The sequence below is a fragment of the Cyprinus carpio genome, chromosome A7, assembly GCF_018340385.1.
Source record: "Cyprinus carpio isolate SPL01 chromosome A7, ASM1834038v1, whole genome shotgun sequence".
In the NCBI taxonomy this organism is placed as follows: domain Eukaryota; kingdom Metazoa; phylum Chordata; class Actinopteri; order Cypriniformes; family Cyprinidae; genus Cyprinus; species Cyprinus carpio.
Window position 1 is genome coordinate 10,993,906 of NC_056578.1, and position 19,533 is coordinate 11,013,438.

The 19,533-nt window shown below is 35.2% G+C and overlaps 1 protein-coding gene across 1 annotated transcript; it reads right to left on the bottom strand.

Moving 5' to 3' along the window:
- Positions 1-6,401: 6,401 nt before the first annotated feature.
- LOC109073691 (somatostatin receptor type 1-like) lies at positions 6,402-18,832 on the bottom strand. The gene is made up of 2 exons (XM_042759613.1): positions 18,556-18,832; positions 6,402-9,506 (listed from the first exon to the last, which is right to left on the bottom strand). The coding sequence occupies exon 2, from the start codon at positions 8,884-8,886 to the stop codon at positions 7,771-7,773; it is 1,116 nt and encodes a 371-aa protein (XP_042615547.1). The 5' UTR covers positions 8,887-9,506; positions 18,556-18,832; the 3' UTR covers positions 6,402-7,770.
- Positions 18,833-19,533: the final 701 nt, after the last annotated feature.

A 19,533-nucleotide genomic window follows, 5' to 3' on the forward strand; every position in this document is an offset into this window, starting at 1 on the left:
TTGACTGAGTCCTATGTTTCCTCCATGTGGCTCCCTTGGGGTTGTGGACATTTTCAGTCAGCATTCATCTATGGTTCTGCTTCATTCATGGCCAATGAACAAAAACTGGTTGGAAAAAAAAAATGACAAAGAGAAAATGGCATCACATTTGAGGATTTTTTTTATGAAAGAAACAATCTGGCATCATATTTAAACTTCATTAACACAGTAAAGGCAGAAGAAGATTAATGTTGGTAGTAATTAAATGACTGCCTCAGTTGTGATATCATGGATCAGTTATTTGTGTTCAATCATTTAAACGGAAGCCAGAGTCACTACAATTCTACATCAAACACTAAGCTTTCAAGAACATGAAAGGTGGCTTTAGAACAAGTGAATTTTTTTAATTCTCAAAATAGAGTGCTGCAGGGATGACGTTTTTTTTGCAAGCCAAAACATGGATATGAGTTAACTTTTTTTTTTTTAATGGGTTTTTGTTTAAATGCCTGAAATAAGGTCTGCCATTGTGGTAAAGCAAGCACCACCAGCTCGCTTGGGGATGTATGTAACAAGTGTCCATAAAATATGTTAAAAATGATAATGATAATGCTCACTCCACAACAAGACTTTTGTGCAAGGTGAACTTTATTTACAGTGCTAAAATAGACATTCCAGTGCACAACAAAACCCAAAGTACCAAAGAAATAACAAAGAAGGGAAAAGTCTAAACGTATATGTTTACAGGTAAGTATCCACAGTATGCAAGTGTTAGAGTTGCTCTCTCGCTTTGACTTGTTAAACAAGCAAAGACTTTGATTCTGGCTTCCCCTTTTATAGGCCAGAGTCCACCCCCTACTCTGGGACAATACCATAAATAGGTAAGTATGAAGTGTATACACCCTAGTACTTCAATTACTTTAACACATTTACACACACTCATTAAACATTAAACAAACTCTCCACATATAAACCATAAATAATTATAATCATTACAAAATTTAACTCTTAATTTTACCCACAGAAACCCCTATTAATTTGCAAAAAGTGGTTTTTGATGGCTTTCGGTTACACTGTGCCAATGCAGCACAGTCAGTGATGTCACAACTGGAAGTGCATTCCACCATCTAGGAACCGCAACTGCAAAAGCTCAAAAGCTTCTGAAAAGAGAACAGGAGTGATGTGCTCTGTCTTCCTGGTTCTTGTCAAAAGTCTATCCTACATTTTGGACCAATTACTATATAGAGGAATGAGAGAGACCTATATACTGTATAATGAATTGCAGTAATCAAGCCGGGATGTAATAAGTGCATGGATCACTACTTCTAGGTCTTTCTTTGAGAGGAACTGTTTTAATTTGGCCATGGATCAGAGATGAAAGAAGCTTCCTTTGATAACAGAGTTTATCTGCTTATCAAACAATAAGTATGAATCAAAGATAACACCTAGGTTCTTAACTCTGTTGTGCAATGTTAAAGACAAAGAACCTAGTTGATTTCCAATATTAGACCAACACAATGAAGATCCAAAAACAATGGCCTCAGTTTTGTCCCCATTTCACTTTTTCTGACAACCACATTTTAACTTCCTCCAGGCATGAGATAAAATCCATTTCTGGTCTTGACAGGAAGATAAAATTGTTTATCGCCAGCATAACAGTGATAAGAGATATCATATTTCTGAAAGACAGAGCCAAGAGGAAGCATGTAAAGAGAAAAAAGCAGAGGACTCAAAACGGAGCCTTGTGGGACCCCACATGTGATCAATGTTGAGGATGAGTTGTGCTTGCCAAAATTGACTGAGAATGTTCAGTCTTTATGATATGAGGAGAACCAACTTAATACAACCCCTTGGATACCAGCCACTCTCTACAGGCGATTTAATAACATTAAAATAACATTAAAGTGATTGTGTCAAATGCTGCACTGAGATCTAAGAGAATTAAGATGACCCCATCTCCATAATCCAAAGAGCACAAGATATCATTAAACAAACTCTAAGAATAAAGCAAGTAGATCTTGCATGATTTTAACCTATTCACATCTATAGCAGCTTATGACATCTCCTCCATTACCTTTTTAAATAATATTTCTGTCAAATCGAGGTCTTTTAGCAATGAATGAAACGTTTCATTTAATGTTTGCATAAAGCTTATTTGGACAACGAGAGACAATATTTGCAAAAGATAATAATAGTTTGCAGTTAAATTACTCCTATGCTGACATTTGGAGATATAGAGTAAATGAAATTTGCATAAATGTATAGTTTCTGGTACTTTGGTAATTCTAATTGTGTTGCATTTAGTTATGGAGCAAAGAACACATGTTAATCGACTGAAGGGAATCATAGTTTTGCATTAACATCGCAAAAATCACACTCAAGAAAATTTAACATGCTGACATGAGGGTATATGAAGGGCTAATGCATTAAAATGAATGAATTTGTATTTCTGTTCAATTAATATTCAGAACAAATAGCATTGAGAAGGCTACTGGCTTGTTTGACTCCATTAAGTCTGTATTTTTCCAACTTCTCCAATTGCAGTTAGGCTTTTTAGAGATTCTGTAGCCTTGGGACTGAGCATCTAAATGCTAGCAGATAAATTCACTGACTCACTCTGCCTTTAATTTTTGCCTTAAAGGCAGAAGAGTTAACTGTCGCTATGAGATTGCTTGGTAATGAGCTTCGGCATTGATTAAAAAATTCACTCAGATACTGTAGAGACCTTATTTAGTGCCACCCTGTCTCAAAGGTGCACTGCTTTTCACATCTATACGCTAAAATTTGTTCAGGCTTTCTGTAATTGGTCTAAAGTTAAAGGCTTGACCAACTTGATCTTTCTGTGATTGAGGGTAAAAGTTGTTGGTAAAAATATACGCTCAGCACTGGGGGTATTATTTTGACAATCCAGTCACCCAGTGTGGGACCTTCAGAGGATTCAGTGTGATTAGTTCTGTCCATCTTGATCAACAGTAAAAGCTTTCAGTGGCAGCACTGAATATATGATTAGGACCATCCTAGCATGTTCTTTACATTGAATTCTTTTCATTAGTGTTAATTTCTTTTTTTCATATATTTACATACCCCTGCAGTATCATTCAGATGTGTATTATGTACAAATAAAATTCTGTTATCTTTTACTGTTATTTGTGCTTGTTTCATCATTCTTAAACATTTTGAGGCTTTCCATCCTGCAGTATCATTCAGATGTTTATTATATACAAATAAAATTCTGTTATCTTTTACTCACCCTCATGTTGTTCGGAACCTGTATGACATAAAAAAGATGAATTGTGAAGAATAACCTAGCCACTCTTTTCAATATAATTAAAGTGAATGAGGACTGGAGTGGAAGATTACAGTAAAAAAAAATATTACATTTCTGGTCTCACACATACACACAAGCACACACACAAACAAAAATAAATTCCTTTTTTTAAGTAGATAATACATTTCTATTTTTAGTGAACTTTTCCTTTACATATAGTATAACCACCCCCCAAAAAACATACACATTCTTTTTAAAAGTTTACATACATGAAGACAAAATATTGCATTTTTGACCATCAGTTACTGTTTGCAACCTTTCGTGACATATATTTACAAACTGGGAAGATTTCAAATGTGCAGAGCAAGGATACTGAAGAAATCACAGTGCCTGGAGTCTTTTTGTCAAGAATCAGCTTTTCTGCTTAAGACAAACTAGACACAATTCACAAAAAGCTATATAAACAGTCATGGATGCACAAGAAGGCAATGTGTGATATTAACTAAGGGTATGAAAACTTAAATAATTTTTGTAAATTTAGTTATTTTGTCTCATGGAATAAGTGTAAATATATCTGCTACTATAAGTTCAATAGTTTCATCAGGACTGTGTAAAAATAAATTAAAGTTAAATGTCTTTCTGCATTCCCTGTACTCCTTTCTGTATTTACCTTACTCTAAGGTACTAATATGCGCCCTTTAGGGTTAAAGAAAGTACTGCCCCAGTAACAAGCTGCTGTACCTCTAAAGGTACAATATTTAAAAAAAAAAAAATTCTGACAGTGTGTAAGAGAGTTTCTATAACAGAACTGTATGGCCCATAATTTCTACCAAATGGATTTGGTGTGAGGCAAAGAAGGCTGTGGATAGTAAAAAATAAATAATAGTTTGCAGTTTCAACACATAAATCAATAAATAAATTTCAACAGTGGCAGTAAATTACAATCAGAGCACTATAGGTGAAAAAGTGTTTAGTGCACATTTGGAGTTTTCTGTTTAATGGCTATGTTCAGAATGTCATACTACTTTGCAGAATATACTATATATTCTGTGCACAGTATGCAAGTTTTATGCATGTGGCCGTGCGCATAATACATAACCTGCTTCCTCTGCTGTTCAAATGTTTGGGGTCAGTAAGATTAAAAAAATAAAAATAATAGGCTACTTTTATTCAGCAAAGATGTGTTAAAATGATCAAGAGTGTCAGCAAAGAAATCTAATAAATGCTGTTCTTTTTAACATTGTTCATAAAAAAAGAATCCTGAAAAATGCATTGCGGTTTACACAAAAATATTAAGCAACATTTAAGCAATACTGGATGCTGAAATTTCACCTTTGCCTTCACAGGAACAATATGTACTGTATGTAGTAAGCTATATTTCAAACATAGCAAATGTTGTCCAGTAGAAAATGTTTATATGGAATACTCTCAGAAAAAAGGTACAAAAGCTGTCACTAGGATGGTACCTTTTGAAAAGGTACACTTTTGTACCTCTTTGGTACTATATGTTCACTTTAGGTACTAATATGTACCTTTAAGGTACCAATATGGACTCTTTAGGTACAAAGGTGTGCCTTTTGAAAAGGTACCGCCCCAGTGACAACTTTTGTACCTTTTTATTCTGAGAGTGAAGAAACTCTCTTGCCATGGTGAGGTGTTCACATATGGTTATTGTCATCTAATTAATACTATCATTAAGTGAATGATCATATTTTTCTGAATAACAGCAATGCTATAATCTACAATTAATCTATTTATATGTAGAGTTTTATTTAACTCTGTGTTCTATCATCTTTAATATTCACTTTATTACTTCCTATTATTTTCTTCCCATTCTCCTCTCTCCCCTCCCCATTCTCTCTCTCTCACTCTCTCTCAGACATCTCCAGTAATTTATTCACTCATGTGGCCATGTGTCCTTATTACTGGCTTTGCAGATGCTGACAGTAATATTTACACTATGATTTGAGTCAGCTGCAGTGGATGATTTCAAATGATCCTGGGTCCTTTGGTTGATCTTACGGCTGTGAAAGTTCAGTGTTTACAAAGTGTGTTAAAACAGTGACGTGTGCTTAATGACTAAAGCAGGGAGGCAGTAAAACACGCATTTGTTTCTGCTCATAGCGGTTCATCTGGGAGCACTATGTCTTTTCTGATTGATGCTGCAGAATAGTGAACAGATAGTTGACTTCTATTGTAAGAATGCTAGTTTGATGATTTGTGCATGCTTTAGATGCATTAAAAGGTAGCATTCAAGCTTGTATATATCTGGAAATCAATACATTTGTATGGCTGCATCACCATGCATGCAAAATAAATTACTATGAGTCACTGCATGCAACTTGATAGGACTCCAAATTGATGTCTCAAGTTCAAATGCACATTCTTTGTAGATGAAAATTCCCACACATAATTGTGGACAGAAAATAGATGCTTATTCCTCCATATTCCCATCAACATGAGAACAAAGCATGTTCTGACATGTGTTCTTTATTTGTGTTTTCTGCTTTTCTGTGATTTATTAATTTGTTTGCGGCTGGCCTGATTTATTGGCTGAACACATGGTGAAATCTACTATGAAACCTGCATATCCACTTCTATGATAAGTCTCTTTAGGATGTGTTGAAGTAACTACACCTCTGTGTTTATTTCTTGCTGGTTAGAGGCAGTTTTATGTCTTCCAGGAAATAAAAATGAATCATGTCACTAAACAAAACCAGCTATTTTTTCCGGATTCACAATGTTTCTGTTTTTGTGTGGCAGCAACTCTGCCATACTGAAAGAAGAGTTAATGCATTGAGCAAACTCATGTCATAAGGTTAAAGGAAAGAAATGGGCAATCTTCCACATCTGTGTCACTTCAGATGTCATTAGATTGAAACCAGTCCATGGCTTTCTTTTTGAGGGGTAATAAATCGGTTGAGCAGATGGAAAGCCTCAAAATGTTTAAGAATGATAAACAAGCACAAATAACAGTGGTTTTTCGTCAGTGGCTTGAAACCTGGTTGACTAGCTTTCCACTTGTCTGAAACTTAAGTGTCTTTCAGTGTCAACTGCGATTCCAGCGAACACCTTTTATATGATGCTGCTGCAGCTGAAAGAATTCTTCACTATGTGATGCAATATCGCTGCTCCAGACAAACAGCAGACGCTTGACCAGGTTCACTCAACTTTTATTGTCTTTTAAAATTTACTTTAAAATATCAACATTTTGTATCCACAACACAGTTTTAAAGCAGGGTAAACTGAGTAAATTTGGGCTCATTTGGCTCACAAACATAAAATAAATAATGATTTAAGCAAGAACAAATGAAGTATTTTGTTATGGTGATATTGTGCTTTCAGAAGTACACAGAATTAGAATCCACAAACTAATCATATAACCATTTGAACATATGTTTCATATAAACATTAATCTACAATTAATCTACAATTAACATTATTACATAAGCATCACAAAATTAACAGAAGGGGATATTGGTTGTTCATAATGAGGTCTTGCTGGGCAATCTACACCACATAAATAGTTTTTGATGGCAATTCAGTAGTATTTTAAGGCAAACTGAGAAATAACACATCCTCGTTCTCTCATGACTTCATCAAGAGCACCAAATATACTGACCTTGCTGACCTATTAAGTTGCAGTCACATTAATGAAATTTCTCAGACAAATAGTTAATAGTGTAGTAATGCATCATTCACACAGAGGTCACTTTTAAAGCAAGCAGCTTTCTCTTGGTCAACACATAAAAACATAAAATTATGCTTAGCAATGATAAATGTGATCACACTTCCATAAGGTGTAAATTGTGTATTCTAATTACCACATCATGTTGTGTGATTGATGTTAACCATTCCCTTAAGCACATTTGAATTAAAATAATGTCTACACATCAGTTGATGAAAAGCTCATGAAAGATTAAACAAACATTTCGGTTGTTATCTATACAGATGCACCGGACTGTCTCCTCTCACAACTGTTTCCTCTCTTTAGATGCTTAAATCTGAATGCATGAATTATTTTAATTAATTAGTATCATGGTAGGATTATTGTAGACTAAAGAAATATTAGGGTACAGTAACAATTTTAACTTCTACTTGTAAGACCATGTTGCTCAGAGTGGTCTACCTTTGTGTTCATTTTCAACAGAAATAAATTGCATGAGCTTTTAGCCAATGCAACTATCATTTGCCAATTGGTAATGCACTTCAAGTCTCAGTGAATGAAACGAGAAAGGGATAGTTCACCCCCAAAAAATAAATTTTGTCATTATTTACCTCATTTTGTTCCAAACATGTATACATTTCTTATGTTTGACATAAAAAGATATTTTGAGAAATCTGTTAAATTGTTTTGTGTGCGTATACTATAGGACCCAGTGGTCACCAAAACTGTTTAGTTCTCAACATTCTTCAAAATATCTATAAAGAAAGTACAGATTTGGAACTACATAAAGGTGAGTAAATAATGACAAAACTTATATTTCGGAGCCAAATATCCTTATAAACTCTCATTGAATACCCTCTCACAGAGTGGTGGTACGGGATGTGCAGGTTCCATTACGAAACACCATGTCGGAAGCCAAGCACTCCTTTGGAAAATCCGGTGGGCCGCATGTGGTCTGACGCCGCAGGGCCACAGCACAATAGTCCACCTGCTCAGCATCCAGTCCGTTCTCCAACCAGCGGAAGCAAATGATGCGCTGGAATGAGCGGCGGAAGTTGTCCGACACAAATCCATAGAGAATGGGGTTGGCGCCGCTGTTAGCGTAGCTTAGAATGACAAATAGCTGAGTCACCATGGGGTCCGGCGGTTTGCGGAACACACTAATCAGCTGCACAATATAAAACGGCATCCAGCAGAGAACGAAAACGGCAACCACCAGCAGCACCATACGTGTGATCTTCTTTTCAGAGCGCCGCCGCTGCAACCAGCCCGCTTTTAGACCCACCGCTCGCATGCGCACCACGATCAAGCAGTAGCACAGGCAGATGGCTGCCACGGGGAGCAAAAAACCCAGTAGGAATGTGTAGACCACAAACGCTTCTGACCATGAGGACTCTGGCCATAGAAAGTTGCAGTCCACTCCTCCGTCCTGCGCCGGCACTGTGTCTGCAAAGATGATGATGGGCAGAATTACAAGCAGCGAAAGTCCCCACACGCAAACATTGACTACTTTGGCGACGGTCGGCCGACGGTAGCGAGCCGCTTTGATTGGGTGCACCACTGCGATGTAGCGGTCCACGCTCAGCACGGTCAGGCAGAAGATGCTCGTGAACATGTTGATGCCGTCCACACTGAGAACCAAACGGCACATGAGCGAACCAAACGGCCAGTGATGCACCGCTGCCGAAGTCGCTAGGAAGGGGACGCTTAACATGAAGAGTTCATCTGCAATGGCGAGATTGAGAATGTAAATGTTGGTGGCCGTCTTCATCTTGGCGTACCTGAGGATGACGTAGATGACCATGGCATTTCCTGTGACGCCGACGCAGCACACCAGTGCGTAGATGGAGGGGATGATGATCTTGCTGGCATCGGGGTCAGGTTCATAATAGTCATAGTCGCCAGTAGAGTTGAAAGGCAGACCAGTTGAGAACATGAAGCTTTCGCTGCCATTGTATCCAGCAAGTTCAGCCATTTTATGTTGTATTGAATTGTGTTTTTGGATATGTTGTACCCAAGTTGGTCCTTTCTGTATGTGATTTCCAAATGTCACTCAATGTCTTATTGTTAGTTTTTCCTCTACTTTTTCCTCTACTAGTGTCGTAGAATTTTTTTTGCACCAGTCCAATACGCATGTCCTTGCGACCAACCCGACAGCCTCACATGAGTCTCATCTCCATCTCCTAAGGGACTCCAGTTCCTTCAGAACTCTGGAATCCAAAAGCAGTTTGAGCATTCCTCTTCGATTTCCTAAGCAAACCTGTGATTGTCTATGAGAGTGTGAAGGTGTTGAAGGGCATAGCTCACTGAGAATCATTTAACTTCTAATTCTTCACAGAGGGAACACATTCCAGCTCATTAAAAAGAAATTAAGTCTGTGAATCAAAGTATTCAGCATTACTCTTTATGTGCTCTTGCCGCAAGAACAACCTCCCAGTGGAGAATGTGATCCACAGCATATTGATTAGTTCATCTGGAGTTGAAGCTCTTCCACCGTACCACCATAAAAGAGAGATGCCTACAGGAGTTTTACATTTAATACATTTAGTTTGCTTTGTCTTGCTGGTATTCCTTTGTTTCAGGTGTCCTTATGATCTATAAAAAAAATAGAAAATAAAGAAAAAACATGTTAGCTAAATGCACTGATAGCAGTCATAAAGTTTATAGAAGGAGTGCCTATTCAGTGCAAAAAAGTAAAAGTATCTAAACATCCTTAAAGCAATACATTTAAAAAAAATAAAAAAATAAAGCAACTTTGTGTTCCAGTAATGAAGAGGATTTTGACCTTCAGTAATTTTGAAAAAAAAAAAAGGAAAAAAAAGTTAGTTAATGTTACTGCATTGGACAGAGTATAACAACTTCCCAAAAGTTTATATATATATATATATATATATATATATATATATATATATATATATATATATATGTGTGTGTGTATATATATATATATATATATATATATATATATATATATATATATATACATATATATATATATATATATGTATATATATATTATAGGGATTTTCCTCCCAACTTGTTACACTTGTGGTGTTTCCCGGGTCAAAAATCCGGCCATCAAAAAGCTTTTAAATGTGATGTTTTGCTACATTATTACCAATTATTGGATTCAATATTTTCTAATATTTTTCAGTTAAATTTAATTCAATATTTTTCTTGTCTTCTTTAAATTAGCAAAGATTGTGCATTTCGTTTTTAGAACTGATTGATCATAGGCCTCACTGATATGCGCTTATGCACCTCCATTTTAGAGTATATATTGCCAAAATTATCTATAAATAGAGCCTTTACCTTCAAAATCTCAGGTGCATGAAAAGATTGATTCCAAGATTTGATGATAATATAGTGTAATGACAGATTTACAACCAATTTTTAAAAAGCTGGTCATTTTTAATGAACTTGGGGGAAGTCGTGGCCTAGTGGTTAGAGAGTTTGACTCCTAACCCTAAGGTTGTGGGTTCGAGTCTCGGGCCGGCAATACCATGACTGAGGTGCCCTTGAGCAAGGCACCGAACCCCCAACTGCTCCCCGGGCGCCGCAGCATAAATGGTTGGCCACTGCTCCGGGTGTGTGTTCACGGTGTGTGTGTTTTCACTGCTCTGTGTGTGCACTTTGGATGGGTTAAATGCAGAGCACAAATTCTGAGTATGGGTCACCATACTTCGCTGTATGTCACGTCACTTTCACTAATATTTTTTTTCTCTTTTTTTTTTCACTTGGGAACTGGGAACACCACTTTAGATTAATGATTTTCTTAACAAAGGTTAAAATAGGGCTTATTTTTCCAAATAATCTATGTTTATTTTAAATTTATTATACTTATTTTTTGTTTTGTTAGTTTTTTTTTCTTTAACCATTATATACGAAAATATACCATTCCCAGTATATACTATATATATTTGCAATGTATAGTAAATAATTAGTAATTTTCTGTGGTCATTTATCTTATTTTAAGAATATTTAAGCATTTTTAATAGGAAAGGTGAAATTACAGATTAAGAAAAAATATTCACCCTTGACACCTGTTCATCCCTGTCTGTGTGTGTGTCTGCATTTCTATTTACTCTGGAAATAAAATGGATTCAGAGATTAGAAGTGAAATATATTTGTCATCCGTGTGTCATTGTGGATGCATGAATGTGTGTGAGTTTGTCCGTAAACTCTCTCAGCCATCCACCTCTTCAATTAGAAGACTTAAAGACACCGAGACACCTTTGACTTCATAAAGAGCAAACATCCTGCTGTAGGTCTCGACCATGGTGATGCCAACTAAATGAGAAAGTAATGAAAAGAAGAGGACAGAAAACACAAACCCCTGCACCTCCTCACGGCTTTGTGTTTGCCCTAGCAGTGTATAAAAAACAGCTAATGCTGAAGAAAACAAAACTGAGCCGAATTTTGACCACAGGAGCCCTGGTTATAAATAAAAGTTGCTCCTCTCCCCTGCCATTCAATTTTACAGTTTCAAACAGAGAGAGATAAAGATCTCTGTTTGAGAAAATGGAACATTTTGCTAAGACTAGATAAGTCCAAGCGCCCAGTTGTGTTATTGCTAATAACAATGGCTATGGTGCGTTTTTTCCTGGGGACATTTTTAAACCAATTTTTAAACCATAATGGGTCTAAATTGTACATGTATTTATAGCCCAAATGTATTTTCCTTTAGCATAATTACCACCAAGGTAATTTCCTCAAATAAAAAAGCTTTTCAATATTTTTCTGCTTTGAATATAAAAAAAAATAATAATAAAAATTGAATAAACAGAATGTACTGTACACAGACTTTGCAACACTGAGACTGTTATTAAACTGAATTGATTCAACAGCTTTATAATGACACCAATGTCTTCTGTAGAGCTGCCTTTGAAATGATTTCAAAATGAATTTACTTTGCAACATTGGCACTGTTATTAAACTGAATTGAATCAACATTGAACTACCTGAGCCAAATAATGACAAATATTATCCACTATATAGCTGCTTTATAGCTAAAATGAGTTTGTTTCATAATTAATATTTTCAACATTTTTTTCCTGCTTGTTACTGTGAAGCTACTTTGCAATCTGTATTGTGTAAACTCTATATAAATATATTCACATCAATTCATGTTTAATTGTAAAGCAGCTTCACAGAAAATTTAAGTTTCTACATTATATTTAGGAGTAGTTTATGTCAAGGTGATGTCCATATGGCAGAAATGTACAGTAAAAATCATGTGGTTAGTTAATGACATATATTCAATTCAAACAAACAGGGAACACTATTAACAGCAATGATTGTATGTTAAGATCAAACTTATAGCAAAATTTGGAAGTTCTGTATGTTGGTTCAGGGTTGTCGTCATCTCTTCTCAAGTGTTCGGTCATGTCAGATCTTTGTAAGGGTTGGATCCAGATTGAAGCTTGTGTAATTACATCAGAATGCCAATGTATATTTAATTCATGTTTTAATGCGTCATAAGAGTTGCCTCCTGTTTATAGTGAAATGGTTCTTATTTCATCATACAAATAAATTCATTTTAGCATATACTGCAAAATGCTTTAATGATACATATTTAACCTTGATGTATCAAATGGAGGAGAAAGGAAAATCATATTATCTACAAAGCCCTTTCACCTGGTAAGTAGTGCATTCAGTGCTATAATCTCCATAAGGACACCTGCTGATGCCAAACCAAAAGCCTTTTCACAAAGCAATGACCATTTCTTGTCTGTCTGAGATGTGCTCTTCTGGTCATATAGGAGAAGCAATGCTAGAAGGTTTAGACAAGCATGGGATGGAATAGAAATGAGGATGATACTAGAAAGCAAGGAGAATGAAAGAGTGGTTGAAAAGGAAAGTGAAGTGAGTGAAAGAGAAGAGAAAAGAGTGACGGGGGGAAATGGACCTTGAACATATACACAAAAAGTGAAAACCAGCAGGAGCACAGAGCACAGTGGAATAAAAAAAGAAGGACTGTGAAAGAGGAGCAGGTCATGGGTGGACCATCTCACACATACAACCCAGAGTGAGTTAAGACATGCTGGAAGAGCTCATGATGAAAGACAGAGAAAGATCAAGGGAGTGAAAAACAGGGAAAGAGAATAAGTGAGAATGGGTCCACATTGGAAAAGAAAACTCAAATCACTGTTCTCTGACCATTTCCTCTAACACCAGAGTTTCTCTCTCTCTCTCTCTCTCTCTCTCTCTCTCTCTCTCTCTCTCTCTCTCTCTCTCTCTCTCTCTCTCTCTCTCTCTCTCTCTCTCTCTCTCTCTCTGTCAGGCTCTCCATTATCAAGCTAAATTTGAATTATAATAATGCAAACTGTACACCTTTTTGAATAAACATATGATGAACATGCTTTAAATTCCAGAATATATACAGTATATATTGTACATATTCAGAAATTGAAAGCTTGCTATATTGTGTGAACATTTTCCCGAAATACAGGCCACCTACCCTTTAAAATCATGGTAAAAGGACAATTACATGCTTTTTTCTGGCATCTCTGTATGTTTCATTGTCAGAGTTGGGGAGTAACTAGTTACATGTAACGGAATTATGTAATTTAATTACAAAATAAATTTAACTGTAATCTGTTACAGTTGCTGATGAAAAAAAGTGTAATTAAATTACAGTTATTTATGAAAATGTTAAAGATTACAAAGGGGGTTACATCTGAATATTTTCACACACTTACAGATTTGATTGATTTCTTTCCGAAATTTCATTGACTGCTTTAAAATATGAGACACCATTGTTTCAGGAGTTTAGGAAACAAAATAGGACACCTGCTTATTTGATATCTGTTTTATTTCCTATTTGGGTTTGTGTAACTATTTACTATTAAACAATATCTTCTAAATTTTAATAATCTGTATTTAATCTGTATTTAACCTCAAAGTAAAAAGTGGTGCTAAAGTCTGATTTTGTGGTTGGCAGTGCTTTAAAATGAACTTATTATAGTCTTAACTCAAGTGATTGAAGGATTTTGAGAAGTCTGATAGTAATCAGTGTTGAATGCTTTAAATGTTCCAAAATGATTACTAGTTGAAAACATTGATTAGGAAAAGTAATCAAATGTAATCAGTTACATTACTTTGATAAAGTAATTGAAAAAGTTACACTACTTATTACATTTTAAATAGGGTAACTTGTAATCTGTAATCTATCATATTTCCAAAGTAACCTTCCCAACACTGTTCATTGTATACAAAAGGGCATTGAACAAAGACAGTGCTAAACATCTTGTGTGCGTGTATGCACATGTGCATGGTGGTCTTGAAATGCAGCTCACTCAACAACAGCCTACAGAGCCATTATGTTGAAAAGGACATCATCTGGTGATCATTATCATCGTAAAGCAAGTTTCTGTATCAGCCTGCCTTGTTTTATCTTCTCGCTCACGAACACACTAATTATACATATTACTGGCACTAGGATATATGGTTATTTCTGTGATTCTTAAAGAGCTGGTTCACCCAAAAAAGGAAAATCCTATCATCATTTACCCATCCTCAAGTTGTTTCAAACCTGTATGGGTTTCATTCACCTGTTGCACACAAAAGATTGTATTTTGAAGAATGTTGCCGGAAGCCATAAAAATTATAATGGAAGTCAATGGCTACCGGCAACTGTTTGGTTACCAACATTGTTAAAAAAAAAAAAAATATATATATATATATATATATATATATAATATATATATTTATATATATATATATATATATATATATATATAGTTCCTTTATATATATATATATATGTATTTACATATTAAAGACTGTATATACAGCTATCAAAACAATGAATTAATTTGTAAATTTATCTTAAATTTACTAAATGAAAATGTGCTAAACAAGGACTTTTGCATTTAGTGAACATGATGCTTGTAGAAAAAAAATTCCTTTTGCTTTTCTTCTCTGAGGACATGTATTGTGATGTTAAGCTATTACTATTTGTTTTTTAAATTTTAATGCAATTTCCACACGCCATTAATAACACAAATGTCATATCTCCCCTACTACTTATTACCATAATAAAACAGTTTGTGGGGCAGTTTGTGGCACACATTGCTGCAGGCGGCAAAAAGAGTGAGATAGCGTGGAAAGAGAGCAATGGGTGTCACGTTATTGGGTTGCTTATTTTCACGGCACTACTTGACCAACACAGAATCAGTCTGAACAGGCGAGCTGCGGTGGGGAATATTAAAAGAGCTCATCTCTGCATCTGTACGCATCTCACGTCTCTGTACAGTGCCTCATGCTTGAATCACACCACTCCACTTTTGTACTGGCTGTTGGAGGGAAGGTATTTTATTTAGTGAGTGTACAGCTACAAGAGAAAATGAATGTGTACGTGATCAATGAAACCACATTCTGATGTGCATTTAAACAGAGCGTTTGTTCAGTAAACTTCCTAGCAAACACACAGACTCCACCTTGTGGCAACATCATGAGGTCTGCACTGTAGTATAAAAGTGATTCAGTTTTGCAGAATTGCTGTGGACTATTTTATCGACATAAATTGAAACTATCAATATGTAATACTGTTTTTTATATTGTAGGATCAATGAAGATCAGACTGAATTCTGGGGCGCAATGTAGGCCTCTCCGTCAGAGGTCACAGGTCCTACAGCAGGACAATGACCCAAAGCATGTTTTAAAAAGCACCGGCAAAAGCAGTTGGCAAAAGAAGAGTGGTCTAAAATTCCAATAGAGAGCTGTAAAAAACTCACTGATGGTTACATGAAGTGATTGATTTCAGTTATTTTTTCCAAATGATATGCTACATGATATTAAGTTGAGGGGTGTCAGTAATTTTGTCCAGTCCATTTTTGGAGTTCTGTGCAGAGTGTCTCAGATTTGGCTTTTTTTTCTCTCTCTCTGGTTTTTTGTGTTGTTCCAATACAAACAAAAGAAATAAACATGAGAATACCAAAGCATTTGTAATTGCAACAGTTTTCTGGGAGAAATAGTGCATTATCTCACAGAAATGCAGGGGTGCCAATATTTTTGTCCATCACTGTGTGTGTGTGTGTGTGTGTGTATATATATATATATATATATATATATATATATATATATATATATATATATTAATTATTGAGCATGATCTTATAATTTGTGCAATCCTATTAATCTTAATATAAAATATACCATGGTTATAGGGATGCATGATTATGACAAAAATCATAATTGCTGATTATTCCTGTGAAATTGTAATTGTGATTAATTACGATTATCACAATTTACATTGAATGATGTTTCTATTTTGTATTATATGTTTATACCATTGTTAGATGCAACTGCATGCCGTATTTTTATACTATTAATTTTTTTATAGTATTAATCAAATGTCAACTATACATCGGATTGGTTTCTTCTTTAAATTAGGCCTATAAAAAAGTAAAAATATGAATGGTATTATAATGTTAAAATAAAACTAAAATTAAAATAATAGGAAAAACCCTTAAGATAACATGCAGAAAGAAAAAAACGCATCTTAAGCACGCAGAATAACACAAGTGGACTTTGGACAATTAATTGCCGCTTTGATTACGTAATTGTGGCATCCATAATTGTAATCGCGATTAGAAATTCGGTTAATTGTGCAGCCCTACATGGTTATATCTCATATATGAGGGAGTTTCAGAAATGTAAGCTCATACATGTATTGTATAACAATCTAATAGAATCCTACCAATAGAAATATTGGTCCAAAAGATATTATAACTTTCCTTCCTACAAGTTTGTACTGTTGTACTCATGTTTAATCAGGTTGTCCTTGGAGCAGACAATTCATGTAGTTCTTGGAGGCAGTACAGCAGAAAAATAGATCAGGCTCTTCAATAACTCGGCTGCTTTATTCTCTCTGCTTCTGTTAAGATGTCTGAGTCTGTCAATTGAGTTTTTACAGACAAAATAGATTTCCATTTTCACCTTGTATAGCTATTCAATATCTCCTTGTCAGTTTGTTTTAACTGATTCTTTCTAGTTCAACAGAACATCAGTAGAGGTCAGTGTGAGCCTGCCAGTAGTTTGTGCACAGCTAGTCAGTGTAATGAGACTTTCCGTTAATCAGGTTAGCCAGACCCCCTGCGTACAGTGATAGGACCCTCATATTTCTGCTCTGCACGCTTCCTTTAAGCAGCAACAGGTATTTATTCTTCAGTCTTCAAATACACTAACAATGTTATATTGTAAACTGTAAAACAAACTCAAATTACATTATAATACATGACCTCTGTCAGGCTAAAGATGTTTTTGTGAAACTCACTTGGCATTAATATAAAATGGACTACTGATGAACCACTTTGTCTGCATTAATCATATGCAAAAATAAATTAAGGTTTCAATAACTGAATTTAAAATGAAGAAGAAAGTCAGCATCAATGTAAATAGTAGTTTACATAAAAATAAAAAGCAACATATGACATTTTCTTTTTTATACTTTCTGAGGTCTTGATAAATGACTTGAAATATACTGATTTATGTGATTGAGTTATGAACACCTGAAATAGCAGAAAGGTTATCTGTCTTTATAACAATTATAATATTGAGGATTGTCTTCATATTTAAAGGGACTGGCTGTTCTTACATTTATATAATAGTATTTATAGTAATAATATATATAATTTCCTTCAAATATTGCTGATAAGTATCTATCCAATAGGTCAGCAATATCACCTGTCCCTTCATTTCCTCTCTGAGATGGTGGTGAAATACTGAAGCATCTGATCAGGTGACATGAAGTGCTGTTTTAAACACACATTACTGATAATGACATAGGAAAGATACTGTGCACTTATAACAGCTCATATTGGTGAAAACTAAAGCAGATATTCACAACCAGGAGTACGCAAGGGAGTTACTAAAGCTTTTTTCAGTCGTAGAACTGAAATTATGAATACATGAGAAACAGAAGTGTGAGGCAGCTACCAGTGAGTCTGTTTTTCATCCGTTTTTCATTTAAAAAGCGATTCATTGTAATAATGGACACATAAAAAATATTAGAAATAATGCTGTATGATATCCAGTACATAATTTGTGTGCGTGTGTGTGTGTGTGTGTGTGTGTGTGTGTGTGTGTGTGTGTGTGTGTGTGTGTGTGTGTGTGTGTATAATCTGTTTTACTGTCTTCATCAGTAAGGCTGTTTTTTGTTTTTTCTTTCAAAAGTGGGACAGAAATGTTTCCTTTAACTCATATTTTTATACTGGGTATTATTATTGCATTTATATTTTTTTAGATGATGTATTGTCTTGCCAGGTTTATGTATAAACCTGTTTTTGATGCTTTTGTATAAATGAAGGTAACTGCTTGCTCTCTCTTTCTCTCCTCTCCTCTCCTCTCCTCTCCTCTCCTCTCCTCTCCTCTCCTCTCCTCACACACATTTATTAATGATTTAATATCTATGGACAACATAGTTCCCCATGGTCCATAGACATAAAATCAGACACAGACATAAAATCTGCATTTATAAATATTATTTCCCTCACATGTAACAAAACCTGAAAGTCTTTGAATGATAAAAATCAATGCTAAATTGTGTATACTTTTATTATCATGGTTTAGTTAAAATAACTCAACAATCTGCATTTCCGTTTAAAGTAAATATAGTGTAGAGATTTTTTATTTTTTTTACCTGATGTGATCCAGATGTTAGTGATCCTGCTTGATTTAAATCAGAAGGAAGCTGCTGATATGTCAGTCCGTTTCTGCAGGTTGTTCTGTATTGTCCTCATGATGCTGGAAACATTGACGAAGCTGAAGCATCTTCTCGTCTGCAGCTCTTCCATCCATCCACCCGCCAACCCTCTATCTCTCAGTCTCTCTCTGTCTCCATCTGTCTCTCTCTGCCTCGTTCATGTGCTGCCTACACATATTCTCCTTGATTCCAGTGGTTGTGAGCTGATATGCACTCACTCTCTCTCTCTCTCTCTCTCTTTCCTCTCCTGTGCGTCTCTCTCTATCTGTCTGTTCTTTCTCTCTATCCTCCCTGTAATCTTTCTGTCTCATTATATATAAATTTATTCTATTTTCAGGACAAACACAGCTAACTCTCAATACTTTTCCCTCTCTCATGCCTTCAGACTTCAGCCCAGAAGGTAATTCGTCCGTGGCACTGTGCTCTATTTGTCCAGACTGATTGTTTGATTGATCTCCTGCCTTCACCTGAAACCTTTTGTGCCAAAGCATGTTACAACCCACGGTTTGAAAGCTTCAGACAATCCTTCAATAAATTGTTTTGTAGGTGTTCTTTTGGTCTTTTGGTTGGCTGCAGGATGTAACAATATGGATCAAGAGAAGGACAGTGGACGGCTATGGACAGTTTGATATTGAATTGGGGAAATTGTATTTGTTCTCTCAAAAATTATAATCTTAGGTGCCTATTTTCATTTGTAAGTTTATTCTTACAGTACCAAACATAAAAAGCACCAAAGAAGTGGTCATATGATATCAAAAACAGACTATATATATATATATATATATATATATATATATATATATATATATATATATATATATATATATATATATATATATATATATATATATATATATATATATATATATATATATATATACATCTGTGTCTTGTGTGTGTGTGTGTGTGTGTGTG

Excerpts from the sequence above, each read along its gene's own strand:
- LOC109073691 (XM_042759613.1), bottom strand. The coding sequence starts at position 8,886 with ATGGCTGAACTTGCTGGATACAATGGCAGCGAAAGCTTCATGTTCTCA.